We start from the raw sequence: 21,669 nt of genomic DNA, 5'->3' as shown, positions 1-21,669 counted from the left end.
AGAAAAGACCATTTACTGAACCAACAGGTCCTGGACCAATGAAATGTTCTCTCAGTTCTTCTTGTCCCTGTCGATCAGATGACACATGACTGTACTTTCTAAACATATGACATCAGAGAAGTGAGATATGGAACAGACGACTGTACACTGGATATAAATCACCAGCTCGTCTCTGAACCCACGAATATGAAATCATACAGACACCAAATAAAGTTCATGAAAAAGAGAGAGGAAACATCTTTTCCTATGTTATTTGAAATTGATATATTTCAGCTTCATGTTGTGTCTCTGCAGAGATTCCTCCTCACTGTTGATATGACTTCACATGATGAGGATGGATGTTCAGTTGGGTTTTGATCTGTTCCATCTCCAACTGCTCTGGAACAGGTCGGGGGGGTGGCTTCTGAAAACCTAAGATAAGATAAACTCACTCATTCCAGCAGCAGAGTCAGAAAGAGCTAAATGATTTGTGTTCATATCGATCTTTTCAGTTCAGTTCTCTACGTTCTCAGCCTTCAGGGGAAACTCATCATCTTGTGAAACGGGGGGGGGGGGGGGGGGGGGGGGGGGGGGGGGGAATCAAACCGCAGACCTTCTGGTTAGTGGACAAGCCGCTCTACCTCCTGAGCCTCAGCCATCCTGGTCCAGAGAACATTTGAACGTTTAAAAATAGAATCAAAAACAGAGAATATTCACATTTCACTATCAGTTGTAATATCACTTGTAGAAAAAAGTCCTTGAGTAAAGTGCAGTGGTACAAGAACTTGTACTTGTGTCCAAAGTATGAGGAGATATTTGAAATAAATGTGTGTATATATATATTCTGCATATATCTCTGAAGTTCTGGTCCCAGTTCTTGACGTTAATATCAAAACTCTCTGAAACGACCTGAACATTGGAAGAATGATTATGTTCTATCCACTTCCTGTGTGTCACATGACATCTGGAGCATCCTCCCCCAGAAGCACCTGTCCCACACAAAGCCCCACTATCCCCCCCGTTATTAAACCCTCAGCTCCTGTGCCCCCCCCCCCCCCCCCGGCTGGTAGTCATTGATCTGAACTACTGGGAGGATCAGATAAGAGCAGGTCGACCCCCGGGTCACAGATCCAGCCCCCCCCCCACCTCCCTGTGGGACAAAGACCACTCTGTGGGTCTCCCTGTCGAGACCCCCCCCTCTGTTAAAGCCTCAAATACCTGCACAGGGACCGAACCATGATCCTGCTCCGGTGTCACCTGAGAGCCAATAAGACCTGAACCCCCCCCCCCCCCCCCCCAGGTAGGACTGATAAACGTAGTTAGTGGAGCTGAGAGTTTATTCTGCTGGAAACAAGAGGACAAGGTGTTTGCTGCTGGAGCTGCTCAGATCCACGTGTTCAACTCCAACCTGGATTCAATGAAGGAACCTCCACACAGAAGGTAAATCCGTTTCTTTAGCTTCCTGTTGAAGACATGTTTGTCACAGATCATTGTTGTTGTTTATCGTAACATTAAAGTGGGAGGTTGAAGTTTTCCTCGTCAGGATTGTGACTGATTACAGATTAAAGACTCTGATGTGAAACTGGTAAAAAAGTGATTTGGACCAACGACCCACCAGCTCTCTTCTCAGCTCCTCAGCTTCTTCTGGTTCTGCAGCTCGTTTCCCGTCTGCTCTCCTTCTCTGTGCCTCCTGCAGCAGCAGCAGACAGTTTAAACAAATGAGCTCAGTTTTTATTCTCCATCACCTTGTGTCTCCTCCACCTGCACCGAGCAGCAGACAGACCCAGGAACAGCCAGCAGCTGAAACACAGACATTCCTCTGGAGCTCGGTGGAGAGCCGAGCTGAACGAGTCCTGGACGTGAAGCTGATCTCTGACCTGTGAGCAGCTGATCTCTAACCTGTGAGCAGCTGACCTCTGACCTGTGAGCAGCTGACCTCTGACCTGTGAGCAGCTGACCTCTGACCTGTGAGCACCAGTGACCCTCAGCTTCCTGCCTCTGAAGCCTCATTCCAGTCATGTTTCTGATGTGGATCTTCATCCTGTCTGCTGTTCCTACTGGTGAGTTCCTCACAATGTCCCACACGTTAATACGTCAGGTCCACTTAGACAAACGTTGTTTCATAACTGTATGTAATTAAATTCTTCTATTTTCAATGAGTTGACTGTAAATGAGAATATAACATAACATCACAATCTGCTAAATCAAAAATGACAAACAGCGACTTGTTTCATTCTGAATATAAAGATAAAAAGCTCCCGGACATTTCTCCACTTTGATTTGGTTGAAGACAGAAATATTGTCATGACTATGACTTTAGTAAGATGAACATGTGACGTGTTAAATGATGCGTACATGAATCATTTATAATAATCACTTTTCCATCTTCAGCTCTGTGTGCCAGCTCCGTCTTCTGCCCGGACCCGAAGGCCAGTGACCAGACTGCAGACTTCATGATTGGTAAGAAGGAGGTGATGTAATAAACCATCATGAGACACGTGAGCTTCATCTTCATCTTCACTAACGAGGCGGTTGATCACTGTTGGTTCAGTTGAAGAGATGAGTCAGCGGTTCAGTGGGAGGCTTGAACGCAGCCTCAGGAGAACCAGGGTCCTGCAGGAAGTCAGAGAGCTGAGGAGCTTCAGGGTCTCAGATCCAGAATCCACCATCAGATCCATTCATCTGCTCATTGAGAGGAACCTTCCTACAACAAGGAGGACGAGTTCACATGTTCCATTTCCTCAAAGTGTAGATTTTAGATGTAACTTTATTCAAACTAACATTTTGTTAGCACATAAATGATGAAGGAGAGAAGTCATGTGAGTTCAGGCAGCAGAGGAAAATGCACCAATGAGGAGGCTTCGTGTTCTTTGAAACCTCAACACGTCCAACACTTAACTTCCTTTGACCTTTGACCTGTTCATCATATCATGGAGCCTGACCTGAGAATGAGCGCCACCTGCTGCTCATCTCAGTGAACCAACTAATACTTGATAACAGCGGTGGATGGAACAAACTTCTGTTTCATTTGGATTTAAATTCTATTCAGTGTTTTTCTCCTTCGGATCAATAAGTAAACAAAGAAAGAAAGTAAATTGAAGTTAATCTCAGACGTAGTTGAACAGATCCTCAGACTCGATGGACCGAGCGTCTCACTCCGATCCGACTCATCGTTTCCTCAGCTGCTGCTCGTTGTGGCACTTTGTGTTACAGTTGTTGTCGTTGAGGTGGACAGGTTCACACGCTGTGATGTTCTGGGACACCTCCGGTCCTAATCAGCCCCGCGGGGACATCTGTCCTGTGGAGAGCTGCAGCCTCTTCTCTGCCCTGCATGTGTCTCTGGACTCAGGAGCAACAGGATTATCTGTGATTAAATCAGTCGGCTCTCGAGACGGAGGAAATCGAATTGGAACAAGAATGAAATTGTTTCGTTTTTTTTTTTGTTCTCACAGCCTCCGTGTGTTTGTCTCTGTTGTGTCCGTCTTGGTGTCCGTCTCCTCTCCAGAGTGTCTGGGCCTGCGCTTCACCTGGATCCACTCCGTCTTCGATAACTTCCCCTCGGTGCTGAACTTTGCTGTGAAGCTTCGCTGTGCGACCGGGCTGTGTCCTCACGACCTGGAGGACTACGGCTGCTCCTGCAGACACGTGGCGTCTGGAAACCCCGTGGACCCTCTGGACACGTGAGTGGAGAACCAGCAGCTGGTGTTGAGATGCAGCTCGACTGAAGTCACAGGCTGAAGACAGGCATGTTGGACTGGGAGAGCTGGGAGAACATGTTTGATTACCAGCTGGAGACTGGAGATTGAGAACTGAGGGAGTTCTCATCGTTTAATAAGATGAAGGAGTTGGTGTTTGCTCCTCCTTCAGATCATCACTCACGTCTTCTACTGTCCTCAGACTCAGCAGGTGGAGGTGTCCTGTCTGAGCGGACCAATCAGCATGCATTAGCACAATGCTATTGGTAGCATCGTCTTCCCTGAAAGAAAAATATGACAATACAATCTTTGTGATTCACTGTCGTTTCTGTATTCACCAAAAGTAAAATGAAATGTGATCTTTCTTTCTAGAAGCTCTCGCTCTAATTCCTCTTTCTACTGCAGCTGCTGTGAGACCCACAGACGGTGTTACCAGAACGCTGCCCCCTGCAGGCAGGAGCTGCCGCACCTCCCAGACAACTTCACCTGTCCGGCTGCAAACAGCAGCTGTGGTAAGATGGACAGACGTGTTCTTTCTCTGTGTCTGAACTGTAAATATGAAACAAACCTGACAGTCACTGCAGGAAGTCGACAAGACTCTGACCCCGCAAATTCATAAACGCTTAAAGATTACACCTCAATCCGTTTTCTGATGTTAGAGATGTGAGAAGGTGGAGCCCGGTGGTTTCCTCTGAACACTGTGTGTGAAGATGGACTTTATGACTTCTCCATATGAAAGTGAAGCCTCAACATTTGGACGTCCCCCTGGTGGCTGGGTGCAGTATAGGTCATAAACCCCACCTCCTCCATGTTAGTGGAAGGGACCTCGACACCACACAGAAAATCTTCTCTTGAGTCGAAGCTGAACGTAGTTTCTCTGCTTTTCCTGATTTCCTCTGATTCTAGTTATGTTGTATGATTAATGTGAGTCACTCAGCATTTAATATGCGACACACCTTAATAAGTGTTCTCCACCAGAGAAGGAACAGACGATGGCCCCTCCTGTTTTCAGATCCATCATGACGGTGCAGTTTCTGTGGATATTAATGCACGGCCCGTATTTTCTTTTCTGATCTGGGAGATGATGGTGATTGGTGTCAGCGGATGTTTTGTGAGTGTGACCTCGACGCCATCGACTGCATGAGTCACAGCTCGTTCAACTGGACTCTGAGAGGCTTCGCCGAGTCCTCCTGTTCCTCCACCAACCAATCAGGTGAGACTTCACACAGCGTGTCCTTTAGTCAGGTCTTAGAAAACGACTTTTGTCCTCTCTTACATTCAGCCATCAAGAGTAGGGTTATTGGACGACACCCTCAACGTCCTGAGCCACTGCACAAAACCTGTTACACAATAAAAGTGTACACAACATGTGTCGCTCAGCAAGTCAATCAGCTGAGAAAGTTACCAGCATTTAATGCCTTTTATAAAGTTAAATAAAAGTGTTTCTTAAACATGAATCACACTGAAACATAAATAACTTTATGACTGGATAAGTTCATATGGGTCATTTATTTTGAAAGTTCAGACAAATATGAAATATGTGTTTCAGATGTGCTCGGTGTTACCATGGAGATGGACCAAGCGTTTGGAGGAGGTGAGTCTGAGTGACATCATCACTCTGATAAGACCATGTGAGTGACATCATCACTCTGGGCTGATCGTCTGAGTGACATCATCACTCTGATAAGACCGTGTGAGTGACATCATCACTTTGGGCTGATCGTCTGAGTGACATCATCACTCTGATCCGATCGTCTGAGTGACATCATCACTCTGATAAGACCGTGTGAGTGACATCATCACTCTGATCCGATCGTCTGAGTGACATCATCACTCTGATCCGATCGTCTGAGTGACATCATCACTCTGATAAGACCGTGTGAGTGACATCATCACTCTGATCCGATCGTCTGAGTGATACGATTGGCTGAGAGACATCATCACTCTGATCCGATCGTCTCAGTGACATCATCACTCTGATCCGATCATCTGAGTGATGTCATCACTCTGATCAAAGGTCCGGTTCCTGGGCGGGTCGGCGATGTCAGATCCGAGGAAGTGATTGATTAGAAACAGCTGAGTCACACTTCTGCTCCTCTCAGCCAATTAAATCGCTGACCTCTTGACGTGTGATGCAGGAGCTTCCTGCCCACACAGCTGCAGCGTGAGAAACAAGGATGGAACAAAAGGTCTAGATATAGAAGCTGGGGTTGAGGAAGAGGAGCTGCTGTAGAGTCTGTTTGAATAAAGACTTCACTGATTCCCTCGTTAACTCAACTTTAAATCGATTCACTTCTTTCCATCACTTCACGTCTGAAAGCTGAAACAACAGTTGGTTTAACTCCCTGATGCTGAGGAATGAGGATCAGATCCCGACAGAGAGCAGAGATCATGAAGAAGAAATCCACGTTGATCCCTGATCAGAGATTTGATCAACAGCCTCATCATCGACTGCACAAATGTGAATTATACACTAAATATATCTACGGCTACAAATCTTATTACACGTGTACAAAAAGGTCATGTACAACATTAATACCCAAGCTCAAAAAGATCCTGGACATGAGTGTAAAACAGGTGATTCTTCTTTCAGAGGCTCCGTCTGCACTGAACGACTCGCTGAGCTTCTATCTACACAACTCGACAACAGGTACAACTCTCCAGTGACTTCACTTGGTCTCATATGGACATATCAAGTGTGAGGATATTAATGATTCAGGGTTTAGTTCAAGTCGTTTTGTTTGTGTTTCTATAGCAGAAGAACTAGTCCTGTGTAGGATTATTGGGAGTTGTGTCTATGTAGTTGTGTGTTGTTGTTTCAGTGGATTTTGAGGAAGGTGAAGGTGGCGCCCAGGAGGAGACGACTCACCTGAGTTTCATCTCTAAAGGTCAAACACTCTCGTTTCCCATGATCCTCTCTGCTCAGGCTCTCTTTCTGTTTATCCCAGCTGCCCATGTTTGTACATTTGGCTCCAGTGTGATCGTCCTGCAGCTTCGACGGCTCCAGGAATAGTTTCCTCTCTGTCGACCTCCTGCTGCTCGATGACTCACTCACTGGCTCCAACGCTTCCTGTCGCCACTTTTACAGATTTGAATGAGACGGGGACAGAAGAAGCTCTCGAGCAGGAGGAGATGAATGTGGATCCTGCATCTCACAGCCCTCCAGCATCCAGCCTGGGTGAGCCAAGAAGAGTGTGTGTGTGTGTGTCTGTGTGTGTGTGTGGGTTGATTAATAACAGGATCTTATTCCTTTATATTTTATTTTTACATAAAGGAACAGTTGGTAATTTTCTCTTTTTTATGTCAATGACGTGTTCACATTATTCCTTCCAGTGAGCCGTGACTCATTAAGTGTAAAAGTCATAAAAACTTGTTTTACAGTAAAGAAAAAGGTATTTAGATAAAAGAATAGAAATTGAAAGAAGAAATTTGCAAAACACAAAAACCCTCTTGATGAAATCAGAACTACACATGAGTCTGATTTTCATTTCATTAAATCAGTTAATCTTCTGTCACAGACTCGTATTTGTCAGCGAGTGAAGATGAATCCTCGATGAACTTTGCAGATGGAAGTTTGAAGACGACATCGATGTCCTCTCTCGTTTCTCTGAGGACGACGAGTCCCAGCGAGGTGTCGGAGGAAGGTGAAGAAGAAGCTCTCAATTTAAAATACAAGAAAAAGAGCTTGAGTCACAATGAAGGATATGAAAACTCAAATGAATCTGAAGTGTGGTTGACGTTCAGTCGTCTTTATCACTCAGTGTCTCTCCGCTCCGCAGGTTCAGTCGTCACCACTTCATCACCAACCTCAGCTCCAAACGGCCCAAAGGCCGAAAAAACAACGCCGGCGACGCCAGAATCATCTGAGGAGGAGGAGGAAGAGGAGGAGGAGGATGAGAGTGATGAAGGAGAAGCTTCCCAGCAGCACGGTGAGAGTCACTGAGTCTCCGAACCAGCAGCTCCAGTGACGTCACGTGATCAGAGGATATCAAATCATTTCATCTGCAAACACGACCAATCAAACTGCAGCGAATCTTGTTTTCTTCTTCAGCCAAAGTTATTTCTACAACTTCGTCTACGACAGTAAACATCAAAACAACAACAACAACATCAACAAGGTCAACGACGCCCGTGAGGGGAGGAGGAGCGACGCCTTCGACTGAGAGGACGACACCAGCTTCTCCAGCAGGTCAGTTTGTCCCACGTCTGTAACGTGTTGAAGAACTTCACAGGTCCATGTCCCTCCATGTATTCAGATGAAGGAGGCGTGGCCTCAGCAGAAGGAGAAGCTGTGCCGGTGGTCTGATGCTCACAGCGGCTCGTCCATCTGTTACCACTGCGTCGGTAGCTACTTGGAGAGCCGCTCAAAGGAGACATCACAGACCTTAAATAAAGATGGACGTCCTCTTCCTCCCACTCTCCAGGAACAAAGCCAAAACATCCTGTAGACGAACGCTGACACCTGTCAATCATCACGTCTCAGCCTGTTTGTATATAATCAAATAACTAGTTCAAACAAAACTGATCAGAAACAAACATCAGAGAGAGAAGAACGACCCGAAAGGACAGAGACATCCTGTCCATGTCCCATCTGCTCACATGGAGGAGGCCAGATTATACTGCAGCCAGCCAGCAGGGGGCCGCCGCTGTCATGTCGTCCATCTTCATTATTATAAACTAGCTCGTTAGCATCGTCACTTTGTTCACTTGCAATGAATCATGGGAAAGATCGACCAGAGGAGGATTCAGCCGTTGAGATGGTTTAGAGCTGTTCCTCATTGAAATTCATCCACTTCTGGATTTGTATAGTGACACACACACACACACACACACACACTCTGAGCTCCTCTATCATGATTTGATTAAAACCTCTAACGACTGGTTGTTTTCCTCTTGACGCTCGTGTGTGATTCCGACTCAAGGCTTCGACAGGTGTCTCCGGCTCGAGGACGAGAATCACTCGACTCATGAATCTGGTTTAAACCCCGGAGGAGGAGAAACAGGCGACTGCAGCTTGAGGGCTTTGTTCGATCCAGTGGAATAATGTGCTGTGTCTCAGGACCTGGTTGTTCTGCTGTGTCCTGCAGGTGGACGAGTCCTCAGCTCCACGTCCACACCAGCTTCACCTCCAGCTGCACCGGGAGGACAGCAGGGCGTCGCCCAGGACAAGCCCACGTCCCAGAGGACGGATGAAGGTCTATTTATTTGACATCTATTTAGATATTTTTAGTTCGGTCCACTAACATGGAGGAGGTGGGATTTCTGAGGTACACTGCAGCCAGCCACCAGGGGGCGATTGAGATGCTTTGTAATCTGAACTTTTGCTTTAAGATCGTGAAATAATCCCCAGTGTATTGAGGTTCATGTTTTCGAGAACAGGAACTCTGAGATCTCTGTGACCTTTGACCTCTCAAATCTCACCAGTCAATCTGATTTGTACCAGATTTGAACGGACTCGGTCCTGGTGGTTTCATCCGAGTAGGACCGGAACCTGGACTTGACCTGGACCTGGAACCTGCAGCCCTGAACCACGTCGAGTCGTAGTTTAACGTTTAAGAACCACCGCTCACTCTGAAATCTGTGTCCCGGCCTCGTCCACAGGTCCTCAGGTCCCCAGTGGCACCGCCGTCCCCCCCACAGCTCCCAGTGCCTCATGGCAGCAGGACCTCACTCCCCCCCCGGCTGCTGCTCCTCTCACTGCCCTCAGTCCAGGTGAGGAACTAGAGAATTCACATTTCATCATTAAACATCTACAGGAAGTGTCAGGGTCACTTTACTCTGAAGGAGACGAGTGAGTTTCAGTCTCTAAAGGTTCAGTTAGTGAAATACTTTATATTTAAATACTTTATATTTATATTTAAATACTTTACAATGAAACTTCACCACTAGGTGTCACTCATTTCTACACACTGGACACATGGACAGGCGTCTCAGAGTCCTGCAGGAAGCTGATTGGATCTTAACCTTCAGTCTCTCGCTTCAGGTCGAGCGACAACGACGTCATCGACTCCAGTGAGAACCGTCGCTGTGACGAAACCAGTTAGACCAGTCACCTCCGTCACCCCCCCATCAGAGATCACCACATCCAGAACCACCACAAGACCAACCCCACTCACCACAGCTGGGTCCGAGGAGGAGGAGACGGACGAGCCTCGGAGCGTGGACGGAGACGAGAGGGACAGCTCCCAGGAGACAGACACACACGGTACAGTTCAGTCAGACTCAGGCCAGAGAGGTGAGGAACACGTCAGGAACATGTGAGGAACATGTGAGGAACACGTCAGGAACACTTGGCTCAGTTCATGTGGACATGTGGTCGTTAGCTCTTCAGTAATGATCCTGCTCCTCAGAACCAGGAAGTGGTCTCCACCATGTGACTCTCTCAGCTCCCTGAACTCACCAGATTAAATTAAATGAGTCATTAACGGGTTCTTCTCAGGGGTTCAGTAAAGTTCATTATATTTCAGAGGCTGTGTGAGGAACACCAGCTCACTGCTCGTGTTAAACACAATTAATTGTTGGAGCAGGAAAGTGGATCATTAGAGCGGCAACGAGCACAAAGGAGCAAACGCACAATCGAACATGGAGTCATTAAACTGAAACAGATTCTTACAGCTGAAGCTGGAGAGCAGTGAATTATCTGAGTCAGAAGACAAGCAGGAGCAGAACATCTCAAGATGTGAAGTCAAAGTGTGTCTCTGTGTCGTCCCTCTGGGGTGTGGACAGACGTGGCTCAGAAGAGGACGGTGCCGTTCTTCGCCTGGTCTCTGCTGGAGTCCGTGGGTCTGAGCGAGGTCCAGCTACAAGCCGACAGCCACGGTACGTCTCGGTCCGTGGACCAATCAGAAGGGACTGTCCCGCTCCAGCAGGTTTCTACAGTCTGTCCTCGTGCTGAAGGTGTTGTCCCTGTGTCTCTCAGCAGAATGCAGCCGCCCCTTCACGCTGTACGGCAGCGCCGGGCGAGCCGGGCGGGCGATGCCGGCGCTGGGGGACATGCTCCAGTGTCTGACGGGACGATGTCCACACGAGTACGAGATGTACGGCTGCTACTGTGGACAGGAGGGCGGGGGGGAGCCCCTGGACCAGCTGGACAGGTGAGCAGCAGGAAGAGACGAAACCACGGAGACACATCGTGGGTTTGAAACTGAAGAAGAACTGACGTGTGTCCCTCTGTCTACATTTGTCTGTCCCTCCTCTCTCCTCTTGAGACAACGGAAATTTGTCTCAATGGTGAAATTAAACTCTTCAGGTCTCTGACGTGTCTTTTAAAGTTCGGAACTAAAAGCATGTGACCCGTGTCTCCAGGTGTTGCTTCTTCCATCACTGCTGCCTGAAGCAGATCAGCTCCATGGGCTGCAGGGCGGACAGGAAGCTCAACGCTCGCGTTTCCTGTACGAACAGGAAGTCACAGTGTGAGTGTTTCTTACACTCGAGCAACAACGGGATCAAACCACGGATTAAGAACTGGAACATGTTGTGAACATCTGTTGTGTAGTTTGTGTCTCAGTTATCACGACGTGAACGTTCCACTCTTCTCGTCCAAACTAACAAACTCATTTCATTCCCTGATTGTCCCTCTCTCTCTCCTCAGGTCAGGGCGTCACTGTGTGCGACAAACTTCAGTGTGTGTGCGACAAAACCACGGCAGAGTGTATGGCGGCGGCGCACTTCAACCACAGCCTGCCCACGCAGCAGTGTGGAGGACCGGCCCCCCCCTGCCGCCGGGCCAGCAGACCCCCCAAGCCACAGCTTCCCCCCCAGTCCAGTGAGGAGAGCGAGGAGAGCGAGGAGACGCCGGGAGGACGCTCCGATGACGAGCCACTGAAGGAGGCGCCGCCCACACAGGAGGCGTCGGCCCAGAAGAGCACGCCTCCTCCACGCCGCGTTCAAAACAGGTGAGAGAAGGAGTCGGTTTAACTTTACTGTAAATATTAAAAACTCGTAAACGATGGGACGGATCCTAAAGTGTCTCCATCGCCCCCTGGTGGCTGCCTGCAGGAGAGGACACAACCGACCTCCTCCATGTTAGCAGATAGGACATGGACAAAAGCTTAAGTAGTTTCATATAAAAAAGATTAAATAAAATAGTTATTATAGGTTATTTAAATGTTATAATCCTGAACTCTCTGAATTAAATAAGCTTGTTTATGAATCAGGACAGAAATCTGTAAACTGTTTCTTTGTGCAGCGATGAGAGTTCGGACCAGATGGACGAGGAGAAGCTGACTCCTTCCGTCAAGCCGGCTCCACCTTCTCCTCCACCTCCTCCTCTCTCTCCTGACCACAGTGATGAGAGCGGAAAGACACAGACACTCAGTGGGATTCAAACCCTAAACCACCGGCCAAGTCCAGAGCAGAGCCACACACACCGGCCATCAACGAAACCAGAGGAGGGAGGGGAAGAGAAGAAGGTGGTGGAGGAGGAGGAGGAGGAGGAAGAGGAGGAGGAAGAGGGGGAAGGGTAAAAGGAGAAGGAGGAAGAGGGGCAAGATGAGGAGGAGGAGGAACAAAAGGAGAAAGAGGAGGAGGAAGAGGAAGGAAACAAAAAGCAGATCGGCCGATTAGTTGGTGAACAGATGTAATTTATAGAAATGATGTTGAAAATCAATGTTTGAGGTTTTCTCTTCAGATTTGTGAAGTGAAGCTGTTCTCGAGTAAACTAATTAAAAACATAAAGAAATTAAAAAGATCATCTCCTGTGTCTTTGAATCAAAGGAAATCGCTGCTCATTTGAAATCTTATTCATCTTCAATATTAACGTCAATGATTTTCTCAACTCAAGTTGTGATGTGAGGAAGAACAAAAGTAGAATCAGATCTAGATCCTGCAGCTCTGGAGTCGGAGAGAGAGAGAGGACCATGGATAAAGAGAGGGATGGACGGAGAGAGATGAACAAGAGTATAAATAAAGCTTCACGTCTCAGTTCTGTTCAGAAATAAAAACTTTGCAGCTCATCGTGTTTGATAGAAACATTTGATTTTATTCTGTTGAACAGAGATAAAGAGGCTGAGGCTCGGCTGCCGTCGAGGTTCAACTCAGATTCAACCAACTTTTTATTCTTTAATAATCATCTTTGAATTAATTAACAAGGGATTTTCAAAACACTTTTCTGTAGAAATAATTAGCAGCTTATCAGTTTACGGAATACATTTGCTTTATTAATCATTCAACACTTTCTAGATGAAATAATATCCATGAAGTGTATTTGCATTTGTAAAATCGTAATCATTTTTCAAATGATTTGAAATTTTTTAATTTCTGCTTTTAAGTTGAAGCAGTTTCTTGATCCTGCAGCTGGAGCCGAGCCTCAGCGCCACCTAGTGGTGAAAGCCGAGTGTTGAGCAGGTGGTCGCTGTGAAGGCCGAACACACACGAGACAACTTTAGAACTGGAACAAACACACAAACTGCTGCAGCAACGACAAAAACAAAGTTCATCATGTTCAGTTTCCAACACTCAGCATCCGGCAGCTATTTGATCTCTTCTTCATCTTCATCTTCTTCATCTTCAAGAAGCGACACAGACTCGTTTATTGGTCAAGAGATTGTTTTTTCACGGCTGCACACGATTCTTCTTGAAAACAACATTTCACAAGAAGAAACATCAGGAATCAAATATCTTGAATTGTCCGTTTGTACCAAATCCGTGCAGCAGCAGGTCCACGGCGATAAAAGTGCAAACACAGGTCATGTTCTATTGTGTTTAAGGGAAGCAACTGTTCATTGTATTTAACGGTAACACATACAAAAGCTATTAAATATAATCTTCATAGATTTCTGGATCTCCGGTCTTTGCTCTCGTGGGTCACGGAGCTTCAGAGGAAGTCGCAGCTCGGGATTCAGATCCATCACCATCTCAGAGCAAAACCTCGACTCCAGAACTTTTCAGTTTTCACCGTCCTGCAGTTTAACTATTGATTTTTTCACTCGTTGCATGAAAAATATGTTTGTATTTATTATTATTCTCTGTGGAACTACAGTTACAATCAAGTTTTTCAGGAACTCCCGACATTAAGTGAAACAGTTATTTGCTGATTCACCAGATTCATGAAAGAAAACTTTAAAAAAACACTTTAAATCTCTGAAATTCTGGATTTAATTTCTCTTACTGTGATTTCCAGAATAGGAGATTATGATGAACTGTGTGAATCAGGCTGAACATAATCTGGCCTCAGATCAGATATTCAGAGATCATCAGTGGAATTACAGGTCGAGTTGATGCTGGTGTATTAAACTGAAACGTGGGAGGCGTCTGTATTAATGCTGATGAAGCGTTTCTGTCTGAACCAAAGCTGCAACTTCCCATAGAAACAAAAAAGAAGATCATATTTTATTCTGCAAAAATAACTGACATCATCTGACATATAATCCATACTTTATTTTAATCATACTTTAATCACATGCATTCTACAATAAAAAAATCAAGTCATATTTGTCACAACGTGGACGTTTCTCCCTCGTTGAGGCTCGAACCCGTTGAAACCCTGATCGTCGATCTCATGATAAACATCCAGAAACTAAATCAACCAGAATCTGGTTTTTGGAATCCAACTCCCGATATCTAAATCTCTACCCGGCAACAATTTAACAACACGTGATGCATAAAATGTAGAAAAATATATGATAAGCAGCTTCAATGACCCGTTCACAGGAAGTGGTCACGTGTTCCTGCCTCATCCCAACAAACCAATCATCTGCTGTTCAGCTGAGGAAACGAATTGTTCTTCAAACAAATTCACTTTCATACAAAATGATGTTTTTCTCTGTCCGGCTCAATTCTATACATTTTTTGGAAGAAATATCAGATTTTGGATCAAGTCAATGAAATAATTGTTCTTCGATGAATCTTTTAAAAATATATAATCCCAGCTCCTGATCAGAGGTCGACGCCCTGAACTCAAGATTCAAATCAGTTCCAGGTGCAGCTTTGAGTCTGAGACTTCACACGAGGCTTCACGCTGTTGGACCAGAAGAGTTTTACACCTTAGAGGAAAACGTAGAAAGAGATTTTTCTTTTGTTCGACCACTCGCTTCATAAAGAAACTCTACAAGTCAACAGACGATTCCCTCAGAGCACAGAATCTCCAGAACAAACATCACGTCTCCAGCTGAGGAACTCAAACACTCTTCACCTGGATTCAACCTGGAGCCTGTGTCAGGATTCAGAATCTGACCTCTGACAGGTAAAGATCTCAGTGTGTGAAGGTCGATCGGCTGAGCTGTCCAGATCATCTACGAACACTAGAACGTCACCGAGCAGATCTGGTTCCTCTGACACGTCCCTACACTCGCCTCCATTCAGCTGCATCAAGTCACACACTCGTCCATGTCCTGTGAATAATTCTGATCCGTTTCATCGAGGTCCACGAGAGACTCTCTGAGAAACCTGATCGGACACGTCACCAGATAATCAGGCTCCTGTTTAATGTTCAAGTCCACGTCTGACTTCTAACACAACGTGCGCTCAACAACTAGAAAACATACGAAACCACCTGAAACGTTCACGTCCTCAAAGCTGCATCACGTCTCTCAATCTCCTCTTTCATTCATTCTTCTCTCCTTCGTTCATCAACTCATTCAGGATCCAAACAACTGCTCACGTCTTTGTGTCGAGGACGAACGAGTCGTCTCTGAACCAGAGGAAGCTCTGACCGACCTTCAACCTGCTCCGGCCGACCTTCAACCTGCTCCGACCGACCTTCAACCTGCTCCGACCGACCTTCAACCTGCTCCGGCCGACCTTCAACCTGCTCCGGCCGACCTTCAACCTGCTCCGGCCGACCTTCAACCTGCTCTGTCCGACCTTCAACCTGCTCCGGCAGCAGGTCTCCGCCTCCAGCACTGAGCTCAGATCAGAGGAAACACTGATAACCATCTGTTCCACATCACAGCTGCAGCTCCAGATATGAAGGGTCTCACTCCAACAACGTCTCCTTCAACATAAAAGCACGACCTTGTGGTAGATGTTGGAACAGCACCGATGATTAAATCCTACAGAATGTATTTTATCAGAGTTATATATGTATATATATATACAGTAAATAGTACCAGGCTCCAGCTGCTGCTTTTATTGTGGAATGAAACTCAGATAAATGTTTGAGATTGGAGGTTTTTAAAACTGTCTAAAGAGAAAAGAGGAGTTAAAGTCGCTGGTTGAATCGTAGATTTAAAAGAACACTCAAAGTCTGAAGGACGATGAGACAGTTTCCTGTCTCATGTTGTTTGATATCACAAAGTGTTAATACGCAGAAACACCAGGCTGAAGTCTCTTCATGATATGAATGAAACACAAACGGGAGCTGGAAGACGATGAAGTGGTTTGTTCTTTACATCTCGTTCTCACCATCGTGTCTATTTGATCCAATCTGGGAAATAAGAGAAGATTCTAACTCAACGTTCGAGACAGTTGACGATACTCGCTGACGACAACTACAATTTAAAATCTTTTACATGAGCTACTTCACAAGAATAAGAAATCAGAAGATTCCCAGAATCCTTTTCTCTCACCCCCGCTGGCTCTTTGTTCGTGAGTCTCTTTGCTGAGCGGTAACTCACAGTTCACCTCAGTTCCACACGGAGCTGCTTGTTGAACTCATTTCTGCTTATTCACATTTAAAAAGCAAAGACTGAGCGAACAGGTCGAACCAGCAGCAGAACCAGAACCAGGACGTTTCACTGGGAAGGACCAAGCACACGTTTTGCATTTCTACTTGTAAGAGGCCGACGGACAAGAGCAGATATTATTATTATTATGATTAAGAAGAAGCTTTACAGCGAGAACCAGCTTCACTTGAGACTGAGACTGTTGGTACAGGAGCTGAATGTGAGGCTGGAGCATATGTACACGTGAGAGGGTGAAGGACTCAGAATCATCAGAGTCACTGGAATCTCAAGCTGCTGCTGGTTTCAGGTTCGATGCTCTGTGGCGTCACCAGAACATTCAGGTTTGGAGGAAGAAGAAGTTTCACGTTTCTTTACCTCAAAGTCCGAATGGGCGTTTTGCTGCAGGACAGATTGTGTTGTGGCTTTTCAGCATTTCTAATTTTGCATTGTGCGTTTCAGCTGTCGTGTGGAGCTGCGCTTGTGTGTGAGTGTGTGTGTCGCTGATGATCAGTACACACACAGGTCTGGAAACTTCATCTCGTACACGGGGACGGACTGGTGCTCGGTGTGTCCCGCTGAGATGGAAACCACTCCGGACGGGCTGGGAGGAGGTCTGACGAGGAGGAGGAGGAGGAGGAGGAGGAGGAGGAGGAGGAGGAGGAGGAGGAGGAGGAGGAGGGACAAATCAGGTTTTACATGATGAAGATTACATCAAAGTGAAATTTGGCCGCGCTATACCAGCAGGTCAGCAGAGTCCTGTCGGTTTATTGTTCCCTGAACCGTGTAATGTTTAGATTCTGTTATTTAGTTCAATCCTTTAAAAGTAATTAAAATAAAAACACAGATTGACAAGAAATAAAGAATAGCTTGAAAACAACAACAAAGAGAAATGAGTTTAAAGGTTTTATCCAGATCCTTCAAACCAGGTGAGGAACTTACCGAATCGTGAGTTCGAAGATCTGCGCCAGCCGGTCGTGCAGCATGTTCGCCTGAGGACACAAACCAAGCAGAGTGGGCGGAGCTTCACGACACAGAAGGATGAAGCAGTTCGATGCCGAGGACTTTCTTTACCTTGGACTCGCAGTGAGCGGCGATCTCCTCAAACGGAGCCTTCTGGAACTTCTCTATCACCTGACGCCTCTTCTCCCGCTCCTGCTCCTCCACCCCGGTGGTGTCTGAACACAGAAGATCATGTGTCAGAAGGTGTCCTCCTTCTTTCTGTCGCTATGTGACATCTAGCTTCCATCACAGGTTGAATCCTGTGTGTCTGTGGCAACGCTTCATTTCTCTCATGTTATTAAAATCAACATCTCTGTTCTCTTAATGTAAAACACTCATTCCTTGTCCAATCACAGAGCTTCCTGGAACACAGGACATAACATAAGAGCCGTGAGAGAAGTTTCTATCATATTCTTGACTCGGGACATCACGCGTGTCTTTGTGTCTCCTGAGGACAGGCTGGACATCTTTAGAAAAACAAAGTGCTCTGTGTTCTCACCGATGGCCTTCTTCAGAGTCTCGAACGTGATCTCCTCGGCCAGCTGAGACTGTGGAGGGACGAGAACACAGACACATGGTCACATGACAGCATCTCATCCAGACTTGGGTTTAAAGCCTTGTGTGCACGTCTTCTATGAGTTGTGTGAGTTTGTGTGAGCTGGACGTTCCTCCACAGTAAAACTCCACTGACCTTGTCTGGGAGGCTGTTGGACATGATGTCCACTTGGAGGGAGATGGTGTCCACAATGCTCTTCCTCCTGGAGAGACGGTCTTCATCTGCAGAGAGACACAGGGACACAGAGACAGTTCAACCCCAGACTCACAGCAGCTGTTTGAACAATCCGGTCTTTCTTCATCTGTTTGCAGCATCAGAGCTGAAAACTAACAGGAAGGTTTCTGCCACCAGGGGGCGATCAACAATCCCTTTCGGAGACACAATGTCGTCCGTCTTTATCTAAAGTCTCTTGCTCCACAACAAACAGCTGCTGGGATTCTGTCTCCTCATCGTGTTGGCTTCTGTAAACTAAGTTTCAGCCTAAAGGTTCTTTGGTCGGTGCCGTCACATCAGCCATGTTTTCAATTTTACATTATGAGCACTTGATATCAATAAATGTGAAACACCACACAACAGACTGTCTCCACGCGGCCGAGCTGAGAGAGTCGACTGTGATGCTCCGGTAATAAGAGAGGAAACAAAATGAAATGATCCTGCAGGACATTGATCTCTTAAAAATAAGAGATCAATGTTTTATGAAGTAGAACAATAAGTTCTGCCTTCAACCACCAGTAGAAAAGGAAGGACAGGAGCTACAGTATGGACCCGAGGACCAGGGGACCCGAGGACCAGGGGACCCGAGGACCAGGTCGTGTGACGAGCGTCAGAGGAGCAGCGGGGGTGTGAAAGCAGAGAGAACACACAAACAGACACACAAACAGAACCAGAACCACTTCCTAACTGTTGTTTGAATGAGTCACAGCGACCAGGTGTGACTCAGCTGCCAGACTCCTCCAGGCCTTAATGAGCAACAGATCTGTGGAGAAGGTCAGAGACCCAGACACTGTTCTTACATCTGACTCACTCCATTATCTGAAACACTGAACCAGAAGCGTCTCTTGTCTTCAGAACACTGACGTGACCGAGGAGCCGACAGAGAAAATCTGAATCCACAAGGAAACACGTGATGGAGCGTTTACAAGCTTTGTGTGTTGTCAAGGTTTAGTAAAAGGGAAAAAGTCCAAAGTCTGTAAAGGGAAAAAACACAGAAGCTCCAGAAACACCTGGATTCATTAGACCCTCCGCTTGGTGTGATGACTGGTTCCAGTGTAAACAACCTGCCCAGACATTTATAGATATATATATAAAGGAAAACGTTTACATCAACACTTTGCATGACAACAAACACAAACTACTACAATACACATAATCTACAGAGTTTCATGTACTCACCAGAAAATGTCCAAAAGAAACGCAAGCAAAATAATAATCAGCAAAAAGGTTTAAACCGCTTGTTTGTAATAAATCATGTCTGCAGCTACACAATCTAACCACAACTCACAAGAAAAACTACAAATCTACAACAATTCATCTGAAGCTGAAGAATTGTGTTTGTCTCTAAGGGTCAAATCCCACAGGACTGATCCACATCCTGGTCTCCCACACGTGTCTACACACCAAGGACTCTTTACTGGTCTCAAAGGGTTTGTGGAAAACATAAGTTACATTCAGTTTTTAAAGGATTACACAATGAGAATAAACTGCATGTTTCATCCTCGTCAAAGTAAAGGTTGCCAGGTTTTAGCTCCTGGTGCCAATGAGACGAAACAGAACAGTTTGGGATCTGAACCCGACCACAGCAGGTCACTGAGGTTCTGCTCTACACGTTTACCTCTGGACGTCTGCTTGCACCTGCTGAGGATTTTTCCTACTGTGTAGAGAACTGAGTCAGAGGCCGAGGGAAGGAAGCAGAAGCACAAACAGAAGAAGTCAGAGAACAGACAGTTTCTGTTCATCGCTTGAGTCCATGAAAGTTAAAGTTCTGTCATATTAATGCTCTTAATTCATCACTTCCACACAGGGAAGGAAATATCTCTGTAAGTGTCTCAAAGACAGATTTTTGAAATAATGAAACTGAATCTTGAGGATTAACTGTTCCTCGATAAGAAACTATTTTTGGTTCATGAAATCAGGAAGAGGTCCAAGTTGTTCCGATGTGAAGTATCGACGGTGACAACCTGCAGTGTAGATCAGCTGATCACACAATAGGATTTCATAAAGTTCATTTCCTGTTCACTGAACTCTGTAAGCCGTTAATGCTTCGAAGCCTTTTGGCTCCGTTAATCTGACTTTAATTTAAACTCTGCAATGATGGATTATATTTAAGAAGATGTTTAAACATGTAGCACATATTCTTCACTCTGCTTGTTCCTGTTTGATTCAGAACATTTACTGAAACATTCAGACACAAGGTCCAGGGTTTTCTTCTGGCTGGACTGTGACACTGAAGCTGAACATCAGGTTCTTCAGAGCAGAAGAGGAGTTCTGGGTCTGGATCAACCTGAACCTGGTTCTGTTCCGGAGGGAAAACACTCTGCTGGAGAGTTTGGACTTTTGGACCAATCACAGGAAGAAGAGACAGAGATAGAGCAGAAGAGGAAGAGGAAGAGGATGAAGAAGAGGAAGAGGAAGAAGAAGAAGAAGAAGAAGAGGAAGCAGCAGCTGCGGTCTTCACCTCCGACGATGAAAGGTTTGAACCACAACGAGGTTCAGTTGGTGGAGTTGAACTAGTTTAGTACTGTAGTACTGTGGAGTACTGGAGTATTGAAGTACTTTAGTGCTGTGGTGGACTCAAGAAGCTCCACCCACAGAGGAGCCGGGTCATGTGAGGTCGGTCCTACCTGTGACCTGGGGGACGTAGGGGACGGACAGCCGCTCGGCGTTGTATCCTGGTCCTGCCAGACACTCGGCCATGTCCGACACCTGGAAGTACAACAGCCTGTCGTCCTTGTCCAGAGATTCAGGGAGTCTGAGGAGGAGAGGGACGGAAACAGGACATTCACTTCCTCTTCACTCTTTATGAGGAGATCAGATTAATGTTTGGACCGGTCTAGAATCTCTGAACCACTCGGGTCCTTGTTCAGTAAATCACTGAGACCAAACGTATCCAGAACTTTGAGTCCAGGGAACTTCTTCACAGAACTAAAGATGTTCCTTCAGATCGGGGGTTGCCTGCGTTTCCACCTCTATCTTCATGAGCTTCATATTGAGCTGAATTACTGAGCTTTTATTTTGGAAAGTTGTGTCTGTTGTTTAACAGACTCTGAAACAGTCTCTTCATTTTTAGAACTCAGTCTCTAGAAGTCTCCTCTCAGGCAGAACCTCCCTCAGAGGAACTCGTGTTTCACAGGGGAACACGAGAACTGCAACACAACTCCAGAACGTCCGGAGGAAGTTGAACAAACGAGCCTCGGGGGTTTCCTGAGAGGAGAATATAAAGTATCTAACCTCTCTGATGGTTTCAACTATAAACCAGCAAGAGACAAACAATGATCAACCTTTCATTATTGTGATGGCCACAGTTTGTGTGGTTCTCATGTAGTAAAGTTTACTCACACACACTTGTCTCTGAAGACGTGCTCTGGGAGCAGGTACGGAGCGTCCATGTTCCTCAACTCGACAACCTGGACACAAAACCACAGACACAAAACCACAGACACAATGAGTCACAGACACAATGAGTCACGTCAGTTTGAAACAACAGCAACACAAAGAACGACAACAACCACGGAACAAGCTTTAACAGCCAGAAACCAGGTGTGTGTATCAGCAGCGTGTTAACACAACTTTAAGGAGCTAATCTCTAAGTTACTCATTAATAACTGTTTATGAAGTATTA

At 46.0% G+C, this 21,669-nt stretch overlaps 2 protein-coding genes across 2 annotated transcripts in view; one reads left to right on the top strand and one right to left on the bottom strand.

Annotated features, from left to right (window-relative positions):
• Positions 1-1,996: 1,996 nt before the first annotated feature.
• oc90 (otoconin 90) lies at positions 1,997-12,381 on the top strand. Its single transcript, XM_062404393.1, has 13 exons — positions 1,997-2,039; positions 2,371-2,439; positions 3,485-3,659; positions 4,080-4,186; positions 4,756-4,887; positions 8,762-8,869; positions 9,276-9,386; positions 9,658-9,879; positions 10,401-10,493; positions 10,597-10,768; positions 10,980-11,086; positions 11,266-11,569; positions 11,863-12,381. Exons 1-13 carry the CDS (start codon positions 1,997-1,999, stop codon positions 12,137-12,139), a joined length of 1,920 nt encoding a protein of 639 aa, XP_062260377.1. The 3' UTR covers positions 12,140-12,381.
• Positions 12,382-14,031: 1,650 nt separating this feature from the next.
• The window catches only part of efr3a (EFR3 homolog A (S. cerevisiae)), a 52,985-nt gene continuing 45,347 nt past the window's right edge, over positions 14,032-21,669 (bottom strand). The window contains exons 18-24 of the mRNA XM_062404600.1: positions 21,387-21,454; positions 20,672-20,799; positions 17,967-18,052; positions 17,775-17,823; positions 17,348-17,451; positions 17,216-17,265; positions 14,032-16,889 (exon numbers count right to left, since the gene is read on the bottom strand). Coding sequence (XP_062260584.1) covers positions 16,784-16,889; positions 17,216-17,265; positions 17,348-17,451; positions 17,775-17,823; positions 17,967-18,052; positions 20,672-20,799; positions 21,387-21,454 — 591 coding nt within the window. The 3' untranslated portion in view covers positions 14,032-16,783. The remainder of the gene's footprint in view (positions 16,890-17,215; positions 17,266-17,347; positions 17,452-17,774; positions 17,824-17,966; positions 18,053-20,671; positions 20,800-21,386; positions 21,455-21,669) is intronic.

This window comes from Platichthys flesus, chromosome 14, assembly GCF_949316205.1.
Source record: "Platichthys flesus chromosome 14, fPlaFle2.1, whole genome shotgun sequence".
In the NCBI taxonomy this organism is placed as follows: domain Eukaryota; kingdom Metazoa; phylum Chordata; class Actinopteri; order Pleuronectiformes; family Pleuronectidae; genus Platichthys; species Platichthys flesus.
The sequence above is the reverse complement of the archived record's forward strand: the minus strand, read 5'-3'. Positions and strand labels throughout refer to the sequence as shown.